Source organism: Monodelphis domestica, chromosome 1 (assembly GCF_027887165.1).
Source record: "Monodelphis domestica isolate mMonDom1 chromosome 1, mMonDom1.pri, whole genome shotgun sequence".
Classification (NCBI taxonomy): Eukaryota; Metazoa; Chordata; class Mammalia; order Didelphimorphia; family Didelphidae; genus Monodelphis; species Monodelphis domestica.
The window spans coordinates 168771838-168792790 of record NC_077227.1 but is presented as its reverse complement, the minus strand read 5'-3'; the positions used below and the strand labels follow the sequence as shown (position 1 = coordinate 168792790).

The following is a 20953-nucleotide window of genomic DNA, read 5'->3' as shown; positions in this document are numbered from 1 at the left end:
ATATATAAAAAATATTAGACTTAAATAAAATTAACTGTATAATACCCCTAAAGCAATGAGAATATGACTTGCATTGAGTTTTGATTTTATTCTTTCTTGAGCACAGCTCACCCTATTACAACATTTCTCTTTGTTCTACAGCCGGGGGAAAAAAAAGCTTTGATCTTATTAAGTATTTCCAGGCTTAGAGTAGATGGCATGACTGGTATCATAGAAGAGTATGGTCTGAAAATTGATAGCATGTGCCTGTTACAGGTCAGAGGTGACTTTTATGTTCTTGAAGAATGAATAAATAGATGATAAATTATGTAGTCATCTAAATCTTAGGGCCTTATTTTCATTTTTGTTTTTTAAAAATAAACCTCTGTCCTGGATTTGTTTCTTTGCTAGCTAACTTGTGTTCCCTCTTTCCCCACCAAAAAAAAAAAAAGGATTAAGGAAAGTGAGTCCTAGTCAATCAATTAAATTATTCTAATAATATATAATATATCTTATTGTATATAGAAAACTATAAAGTAAGTTTGGGCATTGTAGTCTTATTATTAAAAATTATACTTTTTATATTAATAATTTTAATCTGTTAAATTCCCTCTCCAGTGGATGGAGCTACTTGTAATAAGCCAAAATCCATATACCAAAATTAAGATGCCTCACTTGTTTTATTTCATTTATTCCTATAAGGTCATGATCATACAAGGGTATGTTTTGAAACATTTAATTTATTTCTAACTCCCTGTTACAAAGCATGCCTTTCTAGGAAAGGGGGAAGGAGTTCTCATGTTCTTAAACTGCCCTGCTCTTAAACTGTACCTAAAGAAAATACACTAGACCCATTCATTTAAAGTTGTTTTTAAGCTTACAAAAAACTACGGAATAGATCAGAGACAAATAAGGATTGATCAAAGAAGGTTTTTCCTTCCCAAGGCTTATTAGATAAGACTCTGATAAGTAATGTAATTCTCCCCAGGCAACAGGCTCAAGAATATTGTCTACATTTTTAAAAAAAGTTAAAAAATTAACCTGACTCATTCTGTTATTTGAAGGGATCAGTCTTCGGCATCATAATGTGTAATTCACTATGTATAAAGTAAAATTGTCTTTTGTATAATTTCTTCACCAAACCATAAAATGCTGTGTGTCTTTGATAAATATAGGACTTAAAGAATTTGTGTATCTAAAGTACTCATTTCCTTAGATTTAAAGGGCAGGCAATATATTGTCACTGTTGAAGGGTAGCTTGTAAGAAGCCTAGTTTCCCAAGAGTTATATGTGTGTTTGTTTTTTTCCTGTTAATGTCAAGAAAATGATATTTGGGTAAACATCAGTGAAGAAATTGGAAAGAGGAAACATTGAGAGGGGAATCTTGAATTTCTTCCACTGTAAGAGTCAGGATTTTAAATCTCTTGTGAACTGATGCGAGGCCTTAATTTCCCAGAGCATAAACTAAAGAAGTTACGTAGTGTTTGAGGCACAAAGAGAAAGGAGAGACACAATGCCTTTTGAATTGCATCAGGTGGTTATTTTAGTCTTGTGGGGGAAAAACACAGAAAAGGTTAGGAGTGATCCAATTGTAATAATCTTCTGAGGAACAAGAAGACATTATGATTCCATATACTTCTATTCCTTTCCCCAGGACCTTTTCAAAGGGTCAGTTTTCCTTTGGATTTCTTAAATATTTGTTTACTTGAAAGCTTTTCTAAAGGTTTACTTTATAGAAATGAGAAGGGTCTACATTACAGATATGGGAAAGTAACCTGTGCAAAAAGCAAAGACATGGGAGAGGAAGGTTTTAAAATGTATTTCCTACATTTAAAAAATATTAAAGTGAATTTTACTGAAGTCATAGAAATGTATCAAATAACTAATATCTCTGCATGGAACTAAAATTCCAAGTATGCTTTTTTTTTAATTAAAAATTCATTTTCTGAATTTTGGCTTTACCCTTTAAAGCTAAGTATTCAACTTCATAAGAAAAAGTATTTCTTGCTTTTGTCATAAACCTGAGGGACTTGTCTATCTTTTGATACAGTTCAACTTTTAAATAACATACAAAGAAATAGTTTTACTGAATTATGCATTTTCTTTTGCAGTCTTCAATAGTGTTGAGTTCATTTCAAGGGAGCGTAAACTGTTATCATAGCTCTTGAGAGAAATGCTAGGCCATGTTGGATGGAGTAAATAAAATTCTCTAGAATAAGTTAAAACTTTACTTTGTACCACTTCCATCTCTTACAAGATATTGTTAATAGTGCTTCATAATTAAAAGGGGGGGAGATGGGGAAAGATCGAAGAGTTTCATAAAAAGTATATGTTTTATGTATGATGCCAGCATTTCCATTTCACAAGGTACAAACAAGTGTGACAAATCCAGAGAATATTCTTAATCCATTATTTTCTTTTCGGATAATACATTTAAAGAGACAAAAATTCTAAACTTGGAATTTTATGCCCACATACAGTTATATATGTAAATCATGTAGATAATTCTTTAGTAAGGCTATTCACATATAGAAAGTTAATATTGTTCTGAAAACTGGTTCAGACAAGGGAAAATTTGGCACATACTGGCTTATGTAATTTATTTTTCCTAAGAATTATATTTAACAAGTAGCTTAAAAACTCATCCTAAAAATATCCAAGATTTTTCTTTTGTACAGTTTCCTTTAATCATTTTTAAAACATTGTTACTATTTGGAGAAATGATTTTAGAAACCTCTTTCTACTTCCCTGTAGAATTTTGCTTCAGCTTTTACTGTTATTAGAATAGTTAATCCTGAGAGAGGTAAGTTAATGAGTTAGATTTGTTCATAACCACATACTATCCCCAGTAGGGTCAAAGCTAACATTTTAAAGTTAGGACAAACTTGGTCTGACCTTTTGTCTCTTGGTCTTCCAAGAAATCTCTAAGGAACGTCTGCTGAAGATATTGAATGACAAAAATTTTAGCGTTGGTTGGCTATTTTTTTGTTCGATCCTCACATTTTGTCACTTACTCTAACTTTCCCCTTCCACAGAAGTATAACTGATTTAAGTGCATAAAACTCAAGAGTTTTCTTTTCTTAGCTCAACAGGGTTCAACTGCCAGGATGTTGAACCACATACAGTCTCTGCTAGGAGGGTATGTTGTCAACAGTGTACTTTATTAATGTTTCAAAGTGAAGGTTATGTTCGTTTCCATGGGCCCATGAAAACAATGAAGGAGGGGATCAGGTGCTATATTGGTTGATCTATATTTCTTAAAAATGTAGGTGACTAAGGAGTGACACTCACTGAATTGTGCAGTATATTACCTCAGTAAACATGTGTTTGAAAGCTAGTTCGCTTGAAATTCCATAGGTTATAAATCTCAGGCTAGAAACTGAAAATCACAATTGAAATAGAAGAAATTAGATTCTGTAGCTGTTGAGCTATGGCGATTAACATAAAGTTAGTAGTAAAAATCTGCTTGATTTAGACCAAAAGGACATCTTTTCAACATGAAATAATTGCAATAATCACCTAGATAAGGTTTGAGATATGGCCATGACAGGAAAAAATTACAGATTTTGTTTAGTTTCCTATGAAAACCAGATTTTTTTTCATAGTTACTATAAGAAAGAAAATGGATCTGATTTTATGCTGAATATAATATATTTAAAATTCTTAGAGAAGTATATTGGTTATTTTATATAGAAAGTTGTTACTTAAAATTTTTCAAGATATAAACATTAGTATGCCTTTATACAGACTTTCCATGAAGCTTTTAGCACATTAAAATGATAGCTTATAACTATCCATATGCTAAAAAGGATTTGCATGATGATCCTTTATTGTTTTTCAGGTTGATGCTATATTTTTAAGTGCCTAAATAAATCTTTTTCCCATTGGGTTTAGAAAAAGCAAAGTAACATTTATTGGAAAGTCTTTAGTGGTAGCTTGTGACCTTTTACAATAAATTTAAATTGTGTCATTGCTTTTATGTTTACTTAAAAATTTAAATTACTTAGATTTTGTTTCTTCCTTTAGGTTAAGAACTATAAATGCTTTCTAGGGTTAAGTTTCTTTTTTTTTTTTTAAATATGTTGAAAATGCCTTGTGCTGGGGAGCGCAGGTTAGGGCTTAAGAAAGGTATTTTTTGAAATTGAGAACTTTGTCAAATTACTAAAATTTTTAAATTTCAATCCAGTTGTTTTTATAGAATCAATATTAACTTTTAAATTGCATAGCATCTTTCTCTCCAAAATTATTTATTTTATGTCTATGTATATATATATGTGTGTGTGTGTGTGTGTGTGTGTATGTACATATATATGCAATCACTTATGATATTTCCATAGATATTTTCTTTAATTTGATCAATTAGCTAGTTGTAATTTTTGTTCTTGGGCAGTAATTTTCAGATACTGCTTAAAAATGAACTAAGAGGGAAAGAATCTAATTTTTCTTAGTTTCTGAGAATTGGTACATAATTGCACATTAAGACTTATGTTTTGAATTCATGGAATTAACCAGAATTTAGTTCTAACTTATTTTATAGAATTTGATTTTTATTTTAGTGGCTAAAATTTGTTTGAGCCTTTGGGTTGGGTTTTTTGTTGTTGTTATGGTTGTTAGATCTACTCTACTAATGCTTACATAAAAGTTTTTTTATGGTTTAGAGTAAAATATAAAACTATAGCTATCATGACCTTGACAAGGTCTTCCTGAGCATAATCATGAAGTTTACTTATAAAATATTGTCATTAAAATGCATTGAGGTATTGAACACAAAATTCCAAAGTTCACCTAGAGCTTCTAGTTATTGGAAGTCATGGATAGCATTAAATAATTTGGAGTAGTCACTTTATAATAATGAATCTGCATACATTCAGTATATAATGACCTTGAGAGCTGATAAGGTCTGCTATTCCTGACCATTCTGTTTGAGGAGTTCAGTTCCAAATCCGAGGCTTTCTGAATAGGAAAATATTTTTAAAGCCTAAGAAACTAGTTGCATAATAAAACCAATATGTTCAGGAAAAAAAAAAAAAGATAAATTACCTATAGAGAGCCAGTTGGGAACAATCCTCTTCTAGGCAGGTGAAGCTATTCAGAAAGTGTTACTGTCTGATCTGATGTTGATTCCTGTTTTCTTAGGCCATGAAAATATGGAAATCCCATTTTTTGTTCTGAAATAAAATACACAGCCTAAAAGTACTAGAGTGCAGGAAGTAAACAGAGACATTAAATAAACCATAGGTGTCTTGAATCTTCTAAAATATCCTTCCCTTGCTCTTCAGTGAGCAAGTGATTTAACCTTTTGGGGCCTCACTTTCTTCATCTGTAAAATGAGGAGCTGGACCTGACGCCCTTTCTAATTCCAAATCTTATGATCACCTGCAGTTCTTAAGAGAGAATTCTCTGTTCATTTCCTGTTAGTTGGAGAAACACTTCACCAACCATTATATTTAGGTGTCACTGCTTTTGGAAATTAAGATATCCGTACCTTGCTTTATGTAGCTCTTGCTGTCAGTATAGGTGACTAGCAAAAAACAAAAACGTTTATCCTTTTAGGCAAGGGCTTCCAGGTCTTTGGATCTTTCTCTCCTTAGCAATTATGAAGGGATTATCAAACCACCTTACATCATAGGGGTATTTTCAGGATTATGTGTAGGCCAAATGCTTTGAAATTAGGAACAAACTATGACTGGGACAGTATCACCAAAACAAAGCACAGTGGTCCACCTATCTACTAAATCTAGGGCTACCCACATAATCAAGCTAGAAACTTCAGGGAGAAAAAATATTGGTCTTTGCCATAATGGTTCAAATTGGCTGCATGAAGTGACTCATTCCATGGATAATTGTGTAATCATTGCAGAGAATAACTGTGAATATTCAGCCTGGAATTACAGTATCCTTCCTGGAGCAATAACAGCTTGCAGCCTGGGAAAAACCTCAGTTAGATATTTTTGTGGGTATGTTCTCTTTGGCCAGACCCAAGAGAGGGATTTGTCAAATTTCCAGCCTTGTCCTTTCTCTGGAGCTGGAGTTGACCTTGTGGTTCAGTTGATCAGATGCAAATACCCCCACCAACATTTCTCCCAAAGTCATTCTTACTCTTTAGGAAGAAAATAAGTCCTATTCTAATCCACAGTGAAGATCTGTTTTTCTTTGACCAAGTCTTTTTGAAAATGATGATGGTAGCCTCCTGGAAATAGACTAAGCCATCATTAGATTTTGAGTGCCTCAAGGGCAGGAGCTATCTTGTATCCTTCATTGTACCTCAGTACTTAGCAAAGGGCCTGGCATATAAAATATGGCTCTTAATAAATGGCTGGCAATAAATTGACCAAGTATCTAATACATGCCAGGGTGGCATGAGTAGCTTAAAGAGTATTGAACTTTGTATCATTGTGTCGTTGAATTGAGGGTTAAGAGGGATATCAGGCATCATCTAGCTGATGTCTAGAGTTGCATGAGTTGTTAATTCCTCGTGTCTAGAATGTACTTCCTCCTGATCTTCACTTCATGAAATGCCTAGTTTTGTTCTAAGCCCTGTTTAGGTGCCACTTCTACACAGAGCTTTTCATGATCCCCCCCCCCAAAAAAAAAACAGTTATTAGTACACTATCTCTTTGAAGTTGCTTTGCATATACCTTTTAATTAATTATTTTTGTAACATTCCCCTATTTCCTATTAAATATAAGCTTTTTGCAGGTAGGGACCATTTTATCTTTTATCTTTGTTTCCTCAGTGCTTTGCATGAGGGTAGACCTTTATAAATTTTTGTTGTGTTCAATTACAAGATTTGCCCAAGTTCTTTCACAAAGACACAGAAAGTAGCACAACTAGGATTTGAACCAAGATTTTCTGACTCTAAATTTAGTTCCCTTTCATTATACCATGTTAAAGTCACATGCATCGAATATTTGGGAATCTGGCTTCTCATCTCATCTCTGCCATTTACTAACTATGACCATTGGGCATATCACTTCCAGAAAGAGTAATTAACATTTGATGCCCCTACTTCCTCCTTACCCACTCATTTTCCAACCTTCTGGCTCCTGTCCCCTCCGTTCAACTAAAACTGGTCTCTCCCAAGTTGCCAATTATCCATTAATTGTCAAATTCATTAGCCTTTTTCCCCAGGTTCCATAGTCTTTAACCCTTATGAAGTGTTTATTATAATTAACCATTTCCTTCTTTTTGTAGTCTTTCTTCCTTTGACTTTGGCTTGTCTTCCTCCTTAACTGACCTATCCTTTTCCATTTCCTTCCATTCTGTGACTTTTTCTGTGCCTTTTTCTGTCACTCTTCTTGAGGGTATGTTCACCTCAAAGTTCTGTCATTGTCATGCTTCTCTCTTTTACATTGTCATGGTGTCAATTAAGACCTTTATGCAAATACCCCAGATCTGTATTACTACCTTCAATCTCTTCCCTAATCTCTAGTCCCATATTTCCAGATTGCCCGCAGAGATGTACCGCCCTGACAATTTAGAATGCCCCAAAATCATCTTCTCCCAAGAGACTTGCTATTCATTACAACTTTCTGTTTCTATTGATACCACCATCTTTCCAGTCACCCAGACTTTATACCTCATAGCCATCTATCTTCTCTTTCCCTCATCCCCCATAACCTGTTTCCACATCTTGCTGATTCCATCTCCATATTCTTTCTCACATCAGTCTTTTCCCATCCTGCCTCAGCTGAATTCCTCCTTACCTTCTGCCTAAACTACTCTATTAGCTTCCTAACAGACTTCTCTGTTTCCATTCTTTCATCTAACCAATCTGTTCCCTGCATGACAGAAATAGTCATCTTAATGCAGCATGTTACTCTCCTGGTCATAAACATTGAATGGCTCCCCATTGCCACTGGGATAACATACAGACTTTACACTTGAATTTAAAGTTATATACAACTAAGTAGAAGAGCTTTGAAAAGTATGTGTTGAATTAAATTTATAAAGCAAACAATACTTAATACAGATTAATATCATTATGTGTAGTCATCTCTTTCCATTCCATTTTGACTAGGGAAATGTGCTCATTCTCTCTGTCTGTCTCTGTGTCTCTCTGCCTCTCTCTCTCTCTCTCTCTCTCTCTCTCTCTGTCTCTCTCTCTCTATCTCTCTCATATTTTAGTGTTAACTTCAGTTATTTTTTTAAAATTAATGTTCTCTACTATCTTGCTCTAGTCCTACCTATCCAGCCTCATTTCATCTTTATACCTTATACTACTCATGCTAGATTCTTGCCATAATAGACTAGCTATTTCCTACCTTCTTTCACCTCTGAGCATGTCAGGAAATTCTTTAGTGCCTTTTGCAGTACTTCTTCAAGTCCTAGTTCAGATGTTATTCCCTTCTGTAAAGTCCTCCTTGGGCCCTTCTGAAAAGTATTCTTTCTCTTAACAAAGTTTCATCTAGATCTCTTATTTTCCTTGTATATCTTACTTATTTGGGTATATGTCTGATCATTTTTCATCTTTAATAGTGCCTTCCTATTAGGGAGTACATAACTATATTTTTATCATGCTATGTTGAACTCAAAATTTCTGAGCCCAATGCATAAGTAATTCAAGTCAGACCTACCTCATATAGTATTTCTGAGTATCATTTGAAATAATGTAGGTAAAACAGGTAAATAACTTTTTAAACTAGCTGAATCCAGCTAAATAACTTAGTGAAACCCTTTGTGTTTCTCAATAATACATTTTTTCTTTAAGTTAAATCAGACTTTCACAACATGATGAACCTGGAAATCTGTATTATAAGATAATATATGTAAAAACTATATCATATTAGCTGCCTTCTTGAGAACATGGGAGGGATGAGAGGGAAGGAATGAATTGCAAAATGTCAGAAAACAAATATTAAAAATTATATTGATGTAATTTAGAAAAAAATTATTACAATAATTTAAAAAATAAATCAGAGGAAGCTGATTTGACTCAGTAGATAGAGAGCCAGACCTGGGTTCAAATCTAACCTCTGACACTTCCTAACTGTGACCCTGGACAAGTCACTTAGCCCCAATTGCTCGATCTTTACAACATTTCTGCCTTAAAACCAATACACATTATTGATTCTAAGGTGGATGATAAGGATTTTTTTTTAAGTTTAAATCAGAATTTGAATTATAAAGTTTAGTCTGGTTTCAGAGGTATATGTACAAACACATGCATACTTTTTTCTTTTAGATTCTGTTTGTAGTAACACAAAATCAGACTTTTGATTTAAACTTATGATTAGGTCATTAACTAGGAGGGGAGGAAAAACTGGCATCCATGGGCAGGTGATCAGGTGACATAACAGGCCTGGTTTTAATTTGTGGGCAGTACTGATTGTAACTGAAAGAGACTTGCTCTTTTTGTGGAATTGGCTGGCTGTTTCCCCACATCTGGAGTTAATAAAGTCCCTGAGACCACATCAGTTGTGTTTTGCCGCAAGAACTCTTTGATCTGAAAAATCTAGACTGGCACAGCTGCTGCTTCCCGACATCGCAGCTATGTTTTTGCAAGCTATAGTTAAGATACCAAAACAAGCAAAAAACTTTACAAAGTTATGTGCCTGAGCTAGTGCTTCTCTGTCACTGTTTGGTGAGACTGCTTTGAGAGCCACATATTTCATAACAATTTTTATCATGATAAAGTCTCAGACACGTGTTTTTCATACATGATATACTTGTCGTGGCTAAAGATTTTCTCAGTTTAGTTTGTTTAGAGGACTCCAGAAAATGTCAGAGGTATAAAAAACTGAAAAATTAAAACATGCAAATATGTATTGTATTTACATGCAAAATTACACACATCCATATATTTGGAGTGTATATCGTTCCATAAAGGAAGCTAGACGCAGAATCAAGAAGACTTGAATTCAGCGTCTACTTCTGAAACTAGCTGTGTGTCCCTGGGCATGTGGCTTACCCATGCTAGACTTCATTTCCCTCATCTTTGAAATGAGGGTTTTGGACTTCCTGGCCTTTTAAGGGCCCTTCGAGCTCTAAATCCATGAACTTGTGATCCTTTGATTGATAATGAGTCTCATTTACTTCTGTATATTTAATGTAGATTTCTATATTAATTTATGCAAATTTCCATATCTCAGCTGAATACTATTTAGCTTTATTTCCTTGTTCTCCTTGACAGTGATAGATTAACCATTATCTCTATAACATATGCTGCTTTATTTGGCCCAATAGAAAACTTGTAAACTAGTAAACCCAATTTTAGCCTTTTTATGTACTATTGTAAGCCTGAACATTTTAATATTTGATAAGTGGCATGTGTCATTTATGGAGCCTGATAAACTGGTTGTGAATAAGGGTGTTATGTGGGGCAAAGAAATATAAATTTACTGAACTTGGTCAAACTTTGTGAGTTTTTCCCACATGTGAAACCTAAAAATACAAAGATGAGGTTTCTTCATAATTCTGAAAACATGAATCTTCCATTTCTTACTAATATATGCTACAGATGGAATTTAGGAATTTGGTATATTATACTTTGAAATGAACAGGTGCATGTTATGTTAGCAACTTATAATAACAGTAAATATTTGAGATAAAATTATGTGATATAGTTTTAATCTTCATTGGTATTTTTTGGACAAGTTTACTTAATTTCTAATTTTTTCACTCATTTTATGCCTTTTAGAATTCCAAAAATGGTGAGTGGAAAGGGGGCTTCAACTATAATAAAATTTAGAGGAGGAAAGAATCTACCCCAAAAGTTGAACCTACACATTAAAAATGTACACCATATTCCCTTCTGGCACAGTCAATACCTTAAAAATCTTTTAGAAAAGGAAAACATCCTCTGAGTTACCAGGAAAAGAAGTACAGTGAGCAAACCACTGGGCTTCTCAATTTCCTTGCCCAGAACATCTGTATTGCATAGATCATCTCGGGCAAGAAAGTTAGCTTCAACATTCATAGATGCCATAGGTGTATACATTTTACTTTTTGGATATTTAGAATCTAGAAAATTGCCATGATGGATAGCTATTAAAAATAATATGACCACATTTAGTGTTTCACTGTTATCAGAAAAGTAAAAATGTACTTTTAGTTCATAGCACAACTTTGTTTAACTTCTTTATAAAGCTTATTAAAGCTTTAAAATTGCACCAAGACTTTGGGAACACCCTCTAAGAGGATAGTTTATGTGGAGAAGTGAGGAGATTTACAAATCATAGATGCTAAGGGTTTGTACTCCAGAAGTACATGAAAGCTGTCCTTTTTACTTGATCTAGAAAATGACTGCATCTAAATGGTCAGAAATATTTTCATCCTTGCTTTAGAGTTTCATATGCTAGTCTGGAGGCTAGAGACCTCCATAGCCCCTTTAGCATATCGTACATTAAAAGACTTCTGCTTGATTTACTTTCTTTTTTAAAAACTATTTTACTTCTATGTTAATGTTGTTGTAGTCCCACCACATTTTTTGACATGTCAGTTTTTATTAGCAATCTGTTACATAATGTCCGTAGCAGCTCTAAATCTCTGATCCTATGAAAATGCTGAAATGAATGTGGGTCCTTCATGTTGTAAAATTAAATTTAATGTATTGTTACCAAAATAGTACTTGTCAATGACATAATTTCCCTGATTCTTTAAAAATCGTCCCATTTTATGGATAACTTTCAGTCACATCTTACCTTTTTCCTGGCTTATGTGTAGTCAGTACATAATCTAAATTTCTTAAAAGGATTTTCCCCACTTATTTGGTTTCAGCAGCTGCCGTAAGGAGTTTGATTATTAAGGGTTTTTGGCTATCTAAATGATTTCTAAATTGATGAGAATGTTGTTCAGTTGCCAGTTCAAAATGTTCGTGCTGTGCTTATCTGAAGCAAAGGTTTACCCAGGGGAATTGGTACCCACCGACAAGTCAAAAGGAGTTGTCAGGGTTTGTTTGTTTGTTTTGTTTTTTAAGCAGTGCTAAAGTTCAAAGATTACTTGATATTAAAGTCTTAAAATTTCACAGCGGTATATAGACTGTACTTTTTTATGGCAATCTTATCAAGTTAAGGAAGAATTTTGATCACATTACATGATGTCCTAGGTATTGAATTCTCAGTATTTACATGGGTCATTCACATTTTATCTAGTTTAATTCAGTTGTAATTGTTTAGTATTTTAATGTTACATCGGGGTTTGAATTTTATGGATCCAGTTTATCTTTTGTGCCATATTTAGTGATGGGTTTTATACTCTATATTTTGTGCCATAAGACTGTGAGATTTGTGTTTTGTAAGCAAATTCAACATTTATGCCTTTATCCAACCACCTGGTTTAATTGGCACACTGTAAAGTGTGTTATGGGGATGCTCATGGTGTTCTGCTCTGGCAGCTTGCTAAAAACAAACATTCAGACAGTGACCAAATTAAGCATTATTTGCCTGGACTTATGTACACATTTTGTGAGGTTTAGGGCTCCCTTTTTGAGTCTTCTGTTCAGTTTTAACTAAGTGATATCCAGAGAACATTTATTCATCTTTTTTTATTTTTTTGGTATTTAATTTTAAGGTATATGCACCATCCCCGAATTCGGATGATTTCAACCGAGAATCTCCTAGTTACCCATCTCCCAAACCACCAACCAGTATGTTTGCTAGCACTTTCTTTATGCAAGGTAAGTACTATTCAAAAACAAACAAAAAAAGCTCAGTCCACGCTACTGTGATTATCTTCTTCACATTAACAGACACTTTTGGTCATAAAATTTCAAGAAAAGAGTGGTTCCTCTGTGACCATGCAGGAAGTTTGATATAAATTATCTAGGTGTTTCTGAGTGAAATAAACTGTCCTTTGATTTAAAGGTTTTCCAGTGACATTAATTGCTGACTGCAATTTAGGTGGATTACCCAGCAGACCAGATGGGCAGTCATCCAGCCTTAGGTTTGTAAGGGGCTTCAGAATAGCACATTGGAGTAATTGAGAAAAATAAGGAAAAGAATTCATGATCATTCTGAAACTGAATGGAAAGTTTCTATTGACAACTTGTTCAATTTTTAATTACTCTTTACCAGAAGGATTCAGAATTGTATCACACCTAGAATTACTAACATAAATGCGGTGCAAAGAAGGGAGAATAGGGTAAGACTTTGTAAGAGAAAAAAAAAATTGTGTTTCCTTTACTTCATGTCTAGCAAATTGTTTTACTTGGTCTGATGTGGTTTTGGACTATGGAAAGCATATACTACACGTGAGCAATAAATTACTATATATGGAGTTATTTGACTTTTATATTGGTGAATGAAGTCACTGCTGACACATTTTGACTAGAGGCTAAATATAATATAGTAATTATCAGTTATTTAAGTTTTTTTTAAAAAAAACTTTAATTTTGCTATGTTAAAAATAATATAGATTGCCTATTATGGATTAAGATTAATTAAAAATTTCATTCTACATTTATGGTGAGGGTCACTTAACCAAGCAAGCATTAACCTCCACCCCCCAGCACCGGTAGTCTGGAATTTAGCATTTTTCTTCATATGAATATGGACTTTCTGAAGATTTTCGTAATAAGCTCAAGTACTTCATATTTTCTCAGTTGCCAGATTGTATTTCAACTGTTAAGACTAATTTCTTCTTTTTAAATATAGCAACACAACATGAAGGAAGAAAAAATAGATGGAGAGTCTTATTACTGGCATGAGGAGAGTGAGGAGAAATCTAGAAATTACTCATTTTATATGAACATTAAAGTCAAATTAGTTCAATTTCTTTGCTAAGAAGATGTTTTGTTTCTCTCTTCTTTCTAGATGGGACCCACAATTCTTCTGACCTTTGGAGTTCATCAAATGGGATGAGCCAGCCTGGTTATGGTGGAATTCTGGGGACCTCCACTTCTCACATGTCACAATCCAGTAGTTATGGCAGTCTACATACACATGACCGCTTGGTAAGGCTGTAACCCATAATTAAGGCACAGTAGCTTTCTGTTTCTACTTGTATTTCTTTTCGGATTATAATTATAAAATTAGATTCTGTCAAAACTCGCAAATTTGAAGTGCTTCTCTGCTTAACGCATTCTACGTGTTTGTAAGAAAGCCGCCTAAACACAATTGGAGCTTCTTAGCTGCTAACTTGCAGTGTTCTCTTTTTGACATATTGCAGTCATTTAAGCATGTATACATGTTTATTCAGGAAGTGGAGCTGATGAGATCTTGTCTTTTTCCCATTTTTCTAGAGTTATCCTCCACATTCAGTCTCACCAACAGATATAAATGCAAGTCTTCCTCCAATGTCTAGCTTCCATCGAGGCAGTACCAGCAGTTCACCTTACGTTGCTGCCTCACACACTCCTCCCATCAATGGATCAGATAACATTTTAGGTGAGCATTTTTAAAGTTTCAGAAATCATCAGGATCAAATTTGTAGATTTTATCTGTGAACGTACACTTTTTTTAATGCAAGGAATTTTTTTAAAGTTTTCATTCATTAGTTCTATAGCAACTCAAAAAGAACCTATAAAATCACTGTATTAAATATACCACAGACAGAATGTTGGTTGTATTCATGTGATAGATGTAGAATTACTAAACAGCATACCAGTGAAATAACTGTGGATGTTGAACTTGCTTATAAATGTCGGAGGAATGTAAATTTACTTCATAATCTGAAAGTAAACTTTTCATTGGTTTTCCTACTTTTCATGTTCAGGAACCAGAGGGAATGCTGCTGGAAGCTCACAGACAGGTGATGCACTTGGCAAGGCTTTGGCATCTGTGAGTATTAACACTATATTCAGTAGTGACCAGAGGTCACTGAGTTTGGGATAGGGTTCTATTTTGTATTGTATGTATCATACATAAAATGTTTTCCTGAGTTTCTAGACTTTCATATGACAGTTTCCAGATTACAATTACATAACTCTTAGTCAGCAAAGTCTATATTGAGTCTACAGTTGACATGTATACTTACTTAAAAGTCTGTCTCTCTCTCCCTCCCCCCTCTCCCCATCTCTCTTCCCCTTTCTATATATGTGTGTATGTATGTATATATATATTTATCAACATGTATGTATTTCCACACATATATGTATGTATTGTATTTATCAGATAAAGCCAATTGCTATATATTTTAAAGATTTTTCTTCAGGAGAATTGGCCTTTTGACTTCATTTGAAACATTTGCCTCCTTTATGTGTAGATCAGCTGTAAGTAGATAGAGAATGAATTTGAACATTTTGCATCCAAGGCACAAATAACAAAGATTAGTAGATCAGCTCATTCATAAAGGTTTAAAGTACATGCTTAGTGACCCATTAAAATAGGTCAAATGGAACCAAGAAAGGCAACCTAGCTACTCCCTTCAGATCCAAAGAATAAAATGGATTTATAAGGAATTTTTTAAGGCAAAGTATTTTGCATATAAAAGAAAGGAAAAAACCAACAACAGAAAGACTTTTTATCATTTCAGCTGCAGTTGATCCAATCAAGAGATAAGGAAATAAGAAAATAGCATTGCAGATGCCAAATTTCATTTTAAGAATTGATGCTAAAATGAGTAAAACTGTGTTTTGGGAAATTCATAATAAAATTACCATAGTATTTTCCTGAACTACTTTATATCATACTGTTATCAGCAGATTAATAATAAAGCACTGATTATGTTTTTTAGTGTCTGATTCATAGACCATCAAGCTGAAATCCTCCCTTTTCTCACTGCCAATTGGAACACAAGGCAGTCATCACTAACCCACAAGGAGCCTTAACTCATTTCTTTTAGTAATAGATCTGTGCTTCAAAGCTCAGAAGATTCTTTCCCAGTTTGTTTCCTGTTCTCTTTTTCTTCCTTTCCCAGCAAATATGCCCTTACAAGTCTTACAGACTTGACTTCTGACACTTAATATTTCTGAGGCCAAGTGGATCTGTTGATGTCCATGTAACAGGTGGAGTATTTCTCAATAGGGCTGATAGAAAAATCACCACTGTGTTTTATGGAGATAACCCACATCTAGAGTCTCTGTAATCAGAGTTGTGAAAGTGAGACAGAACCAAACTATAGTCTTTGCATTCTTAAATTTAACTTACTAGTAAATTGAGATTTTTGAGAACAGTTCCTGATACATTTGATTAACTCATAGATTACTTCTGAAAGACATGAGGTACTTAGGGGGTTTGTTAACCGAAGTGGAACTCAGTAGCAAGTATTTCAGATGCAGCAGGACTAATGAGTATTGAATTTGCAAGATTCTCCAGGCTTTTAAATTATCTTGTTGATTATAAGAGATTCCTCTCTGGGGAAAAAGGGTATTTATTGGGAAATATAAGTAATTTTAAAATAAAAAATATCAATTAAAATGTATTTTAAATAATATTACATACTTAATAGCTAAATCTGTACTTATCAAACTGCTTTCAAATATGTCATCTCACTTGAACCACACAGTAGCACCCTGAGGTAGGGATAGAGAACTAGGGAATATAAAGTTTCATAGTCCATTTAAGTTCTCAGCAGAAATCTTGACTCATAGGCAGGCAAAAGTTTCTGACAACCACAGAGGTTCTCCAAATGCATTTTCAGGTACCCCTAGGTCCTTGAGTACTTTCTCTTATTATGACTAGCACACTAGTCAAACCAGGTTGGCATTTGGAAAGAATTCCAAATTTACTATGACTGGAAGCCAGGGAAGAAATGTTTAATCTAGTTAGTGGGTGGGCTTTGGTTGTCATGGAAACTTAGCTCTGTCATCCTATGTTGTTGCTTGGCAGGAGCAGCCAGGTCATTCCATAAATCATTTCTGTCATAGCTGATGGTGATGCATTCCATCTGCTCTATCACTGCATGCCATAGTCTGCACACTTCAAATCCCTTGCTTCAATCCATCTGCTGCCCTCCCTCTCCAGGTCCCCCCACCCCAAGAACACATTCTTCCCCAACCTCCACAACAGGCTTACTTTTACAGCAAATAGATATGTTCTAAAAAATAAAACATTCAATTGCCAAGGGAGAAAGTGAGTGGATAGTTGAGTATGTGATGAATGTGGGGGGAAAACTTAATGATTGTTGCAACGGAGAGACTGATAATACACATTTCAAAATTTCCATCATGAATATTACACTTGATTTGGGGAACGTGAATATAGGTCCATAATTACATCATCTGAAAATGTAAAATTCATTAGATTTTTAAATAATTCTCAGGCATATATGATTTTAAACATAGAAACTCCCATGCTATTGTTAAAAATCATTTCTAGTTCCCAAATTGTCTGTTGATGTACATCTTAGAAAGGCCTTTCATGTGTGAAACATCAGAGGGTACAACCTTTGTTCTTCAGTTTAGGTATTAAAGAGCATGCAGAATACTGTGTGATTAAACATGTAAGGCCAGATAATACATTTGCAAAGGTTCTTTTATTTTAGGTTTAAGCCAGGATAATTGTGGTCTTAATCTCAGGGTAGCAAGAAAGAGAATTGTACATGAAAGTATTTACACAAAGTTCCCAAAGCCCTGTGGATTATGCATTAGTTTAGATAATGAACTAGTGTAGATAGGAAGAAAAGAAAATCTGGGTATTCGTGCCATTTCTAATGTGTTTCCCTGAACATTTGCCAGACAATAACCCTTTAAGATTGTGCCCATGGAGGGTTATATGGAGGAAGAAACATCTGGTTTATTTCAGTGCCTAATACCAAATCAAAACACTTGGTCTTTAATTTAGAGGAGATCAAACAGGAGGACTGTTTAACTTTGTTGATTATATCAGACCTCTTTGTGATAATTTATGTTTTGATTCCTACCTCAGAGCAAGAATAAATGTGTTTTTTGTGATCTTGGTGGTTAAATGGCCAGTAGTCCCTAACAAAAGAAAAGAAAATTCAGGGAAGTTGACTTTTAAAAGTAATTCATGAAATAAGTTTCTTTGTTGCCTTAGACTCAATAACATTAGCATAACAAAGATTAACTGAAATGTGCACTGTAGTGTTTAAAAAATTGGGCTAACAGCTCGGAGGTTTGGCTCTGTGGGCTCTCCATTGTGTCCTTTTTGTCTAAGGCCCTTTTCATTAGACCCTGGCTTATTGGCACCCTGCTGATTGGAATGGACCATGACTGATAGGAGGAGGAGTCTCATTTGTTGCAGTAAAATGAGTCATGTTACCGTTTAAGCCTGGCAGAAGGTATCAGAGTTATTCATCATTGGTCATTTAACAGTACAGCAACCATGGATTGCATGCAGAATGAGCTCTTACTTTGTGTTTACGCCCTGGTTTCTAAATGACTTTTTTTCCTCCCCACCCCCATTTTTAAAGTGCATGACTTTTTTCCCTTTTCATTTAACTCCACTGTGAGATGTCTTTAAGACTAGAAATTCCAACAGAAAATGTATTGTTGATTTAGTCAAACTGAGTGAATGCTGTATTCCAAATGAAGCATTGTGTGTGTTGAGTTTTTAAAAGTAACACAAGTTTTACAAACTTGGGAAATCTTTGTCTGATATGGTGATAGCTAAGTATGGTGTGTAAAACCAAAGTTGAAGCAAATGGTCTGTAGGGTTTTAGAGCAAGCATGCTTGTTTTACATATTGTGTCCTTATAGTCGCATACAAATTTATTTCTGTACATTTATAGAAACAACATGGAACAAAAGAAGGTAATGCATCTTGCCAAGTTGTCTGTAAACCCAAGAAACACATTGCTAATAAACCTGTATGTATCATCACCTCAGCCTTGGGGTGGGGGGTGGCAAAGGAGATGATGATTGGGGGAAAGCTTTTGTTGTAGAAGTGGAGGAACTAGATTACAAACACACCAGAAATGCTTTTCCTTCCTTAATGATATATTTGTGCTACCCTTTTCCTCTTTTGCAAATTCAGTCATAAAAAAAGGCTATACACATATTTTGCATAGAGCCACAGAACAGTTTTGCTCAGTCATTGAAAGGTAGTAATCCTCATTGTCACTCTCAGTTTTGCCTGTTCCTCTGAAGTGTAACCTCTTCCTTCTTTGAGATAAAGGAGCTGTCACCAGCTGTTGACATGCTTAGGAAATCATTTGGTTGCAGTAGAGAGGAAATCAAGGAAATTGAGGGTTGACAGTCCACTTCCACTCTTGAAGACCCATATCTGCCCAATAGAGTGATATTGGTAGCTTAATGTGTTAGGAACGATTCCTGAATATAGTCAAGTCTCACTCTTAGCATTCTCCCCAAGATTTATACCATGGAACTGCCTTAGAGACAAAACCATCTCATTCCACAGCCCTTTTGGTTTTTCAATAATTAACCCCTACTATATGGCTTATATGACCAAACCATTGCTTCCTGACTTATATTTTTATCAAAGTGTGTCATAGCAGCAATTTAATTTGTTTGTCTAGCCTCTCACCTTAGTGAGAGTTAGTTAGGTTAGTTAGATTTAGTTGAATCCAAGTGTTGAAACTTAATACATGCTACCAGCTAGCTACCCCACTTTCCCTCCCCCAATACTTAAGGAGCTTTGTAAGCAATACTGGTTTGCTTTTTTTGGTTTGGGGTTTTGTTGTTATTTGGGGACGAGTTGGCAATATCTCTTTAAGGTGGTTGTGAAATGAAGACGGCATTTGCTATTGATCTGTTTTACAAATAAGCAGATTTTTAACAGTGGCAGAATTAAGTGGACCTCAAGTTTTTCTCTTTCATCATTCAGTTGGCATGACATCAAAGCAACCATTTAAGAATGCCAGCATCCTAAAAACAGTATTGGTTCCTAGTCATAGGGCATTGTATAAAAGTAAGCATCAACCCTAAAGTATTTATTAAGTACCTACTATATGTCAGGCACTGGGGATACAAAGAAAGACATGAGACATAGAAGAAATGTTAGCTTTGTCTGGTTTCACTTAAACCATAAGCCCATGTTGATTTGCATAGTTGAACTAGATCACATATGTACAAAAGCCACTAGGAATCAGAGTGTGACCACCAGCTAATTTTCACAGATGTCATCCGATAACTCTAAAAAGGCAACAACTTGAAGTTAATTCTAGGCAACAATGGAATAGTAATAGTGACCATGGAGAAAACTTCTACATCCCCATTACCAATTTACCAATTGTAGTCTGAGCTCCTGCTCTTTCCATGCTTTCCAACTTGATTTTCCAGGTTCTAGTTTTTAATCATTTGGTAATGATCTCTAAAAACCACATAGTTTTAATGACAATTTAGTAGTATCTTATAAAAATTGGTACCTTTTATTTGAGTGAGATGTATTTTTATAGAGAACTTAAATTGACAATTTTGTTACCACTGTTTGGGAATTATACCATGTTTTGTTTTCTACAGAAGTCTTCAGGTTTGTTAGTAATGCTTGTGAAATCACTTAAGTTTGCATTTCTTTACAGAAAATTGCATTATCCTACACCTATATTGATTAGTCTGAGACCCACTCTGTTTAGACAATATATCAGGTCCAAAGTCAAGTCTTCTAGGACTTAACTATTTTAGTAGAAGCTTTGAATGTGTCATTATTCAAGACTAAGTCCTTTTTATTGGGAACAACTTTATAACCACAAAGAGTTGTTCACTTGAAGATATTCAAGGAATAGCAACTTGCTCTCAGCAGTTGGCCAATTTGCAATAAGCTGATAACATGCATATTTGTTAGAGTAATTTCTTGTATCCATTATGGGCACAGGACTGGCCCAGAAGAGGCCCTTGGTGCTTCAATTGGGAGAATTTGTGAAATGTCTGTGGTTGATTAGGTAACCTTTAAGGAAGTGCTACAACTATTTCCATTGGCTTACAAAGTCACTATAATATAATGACTGCTTTTTTTTTCTTAATAAACATTCCAGAATTTATACATCCAGAGGCATGTTGTTAACCTCAAAATTGTCACCTTATGAAGCTATTTCAGTAATGATACCATTGCTCAAAACATTTTTAGAACATCTTTTTTAGATTTGCCTCCTGAACCTTTTAACTACCCTCAAAGATGACCGTTTTTCCCCCCTTGTGAGGATATATTTTATTTTTGGAAAATTGCCCAAAGTCATTTGA

At 34.5% G+C, this 20953-nt stretch overlaps 1 protein-coding gene across 9 annotated transcripts in view; it reads left to right on the top strand.

The window, feature by feature from the left end:
• The window catches only part of TCF12 (transcription factor 12), a 411875-nt gene that overhangs the window by 357920 nt on the left and 33002 nt on the right, over positions 1–20953 (top strand). For all 9 annotated transcript variants that reach the window (XM_001368229.4, XM_007479687.3, XM_056809540.1 and 6 more), the window contains 4 exons: positions 12490–12595; positions 13731–13870; positions 14159–14303; positions 14632–14696. In XM_001368229.4, coding sequence (XP_001368266.1) covers positions 12490–12595; positions 13731–13870; positions 14159–14303; positions 14632–14696 — 456 coding nt within the window. The remainder of the gene's footprint in view (positions 1–12489; positions 12596–13730; positions 13871–14158; positions 14304–14631; positions 14697–20953) is intronic.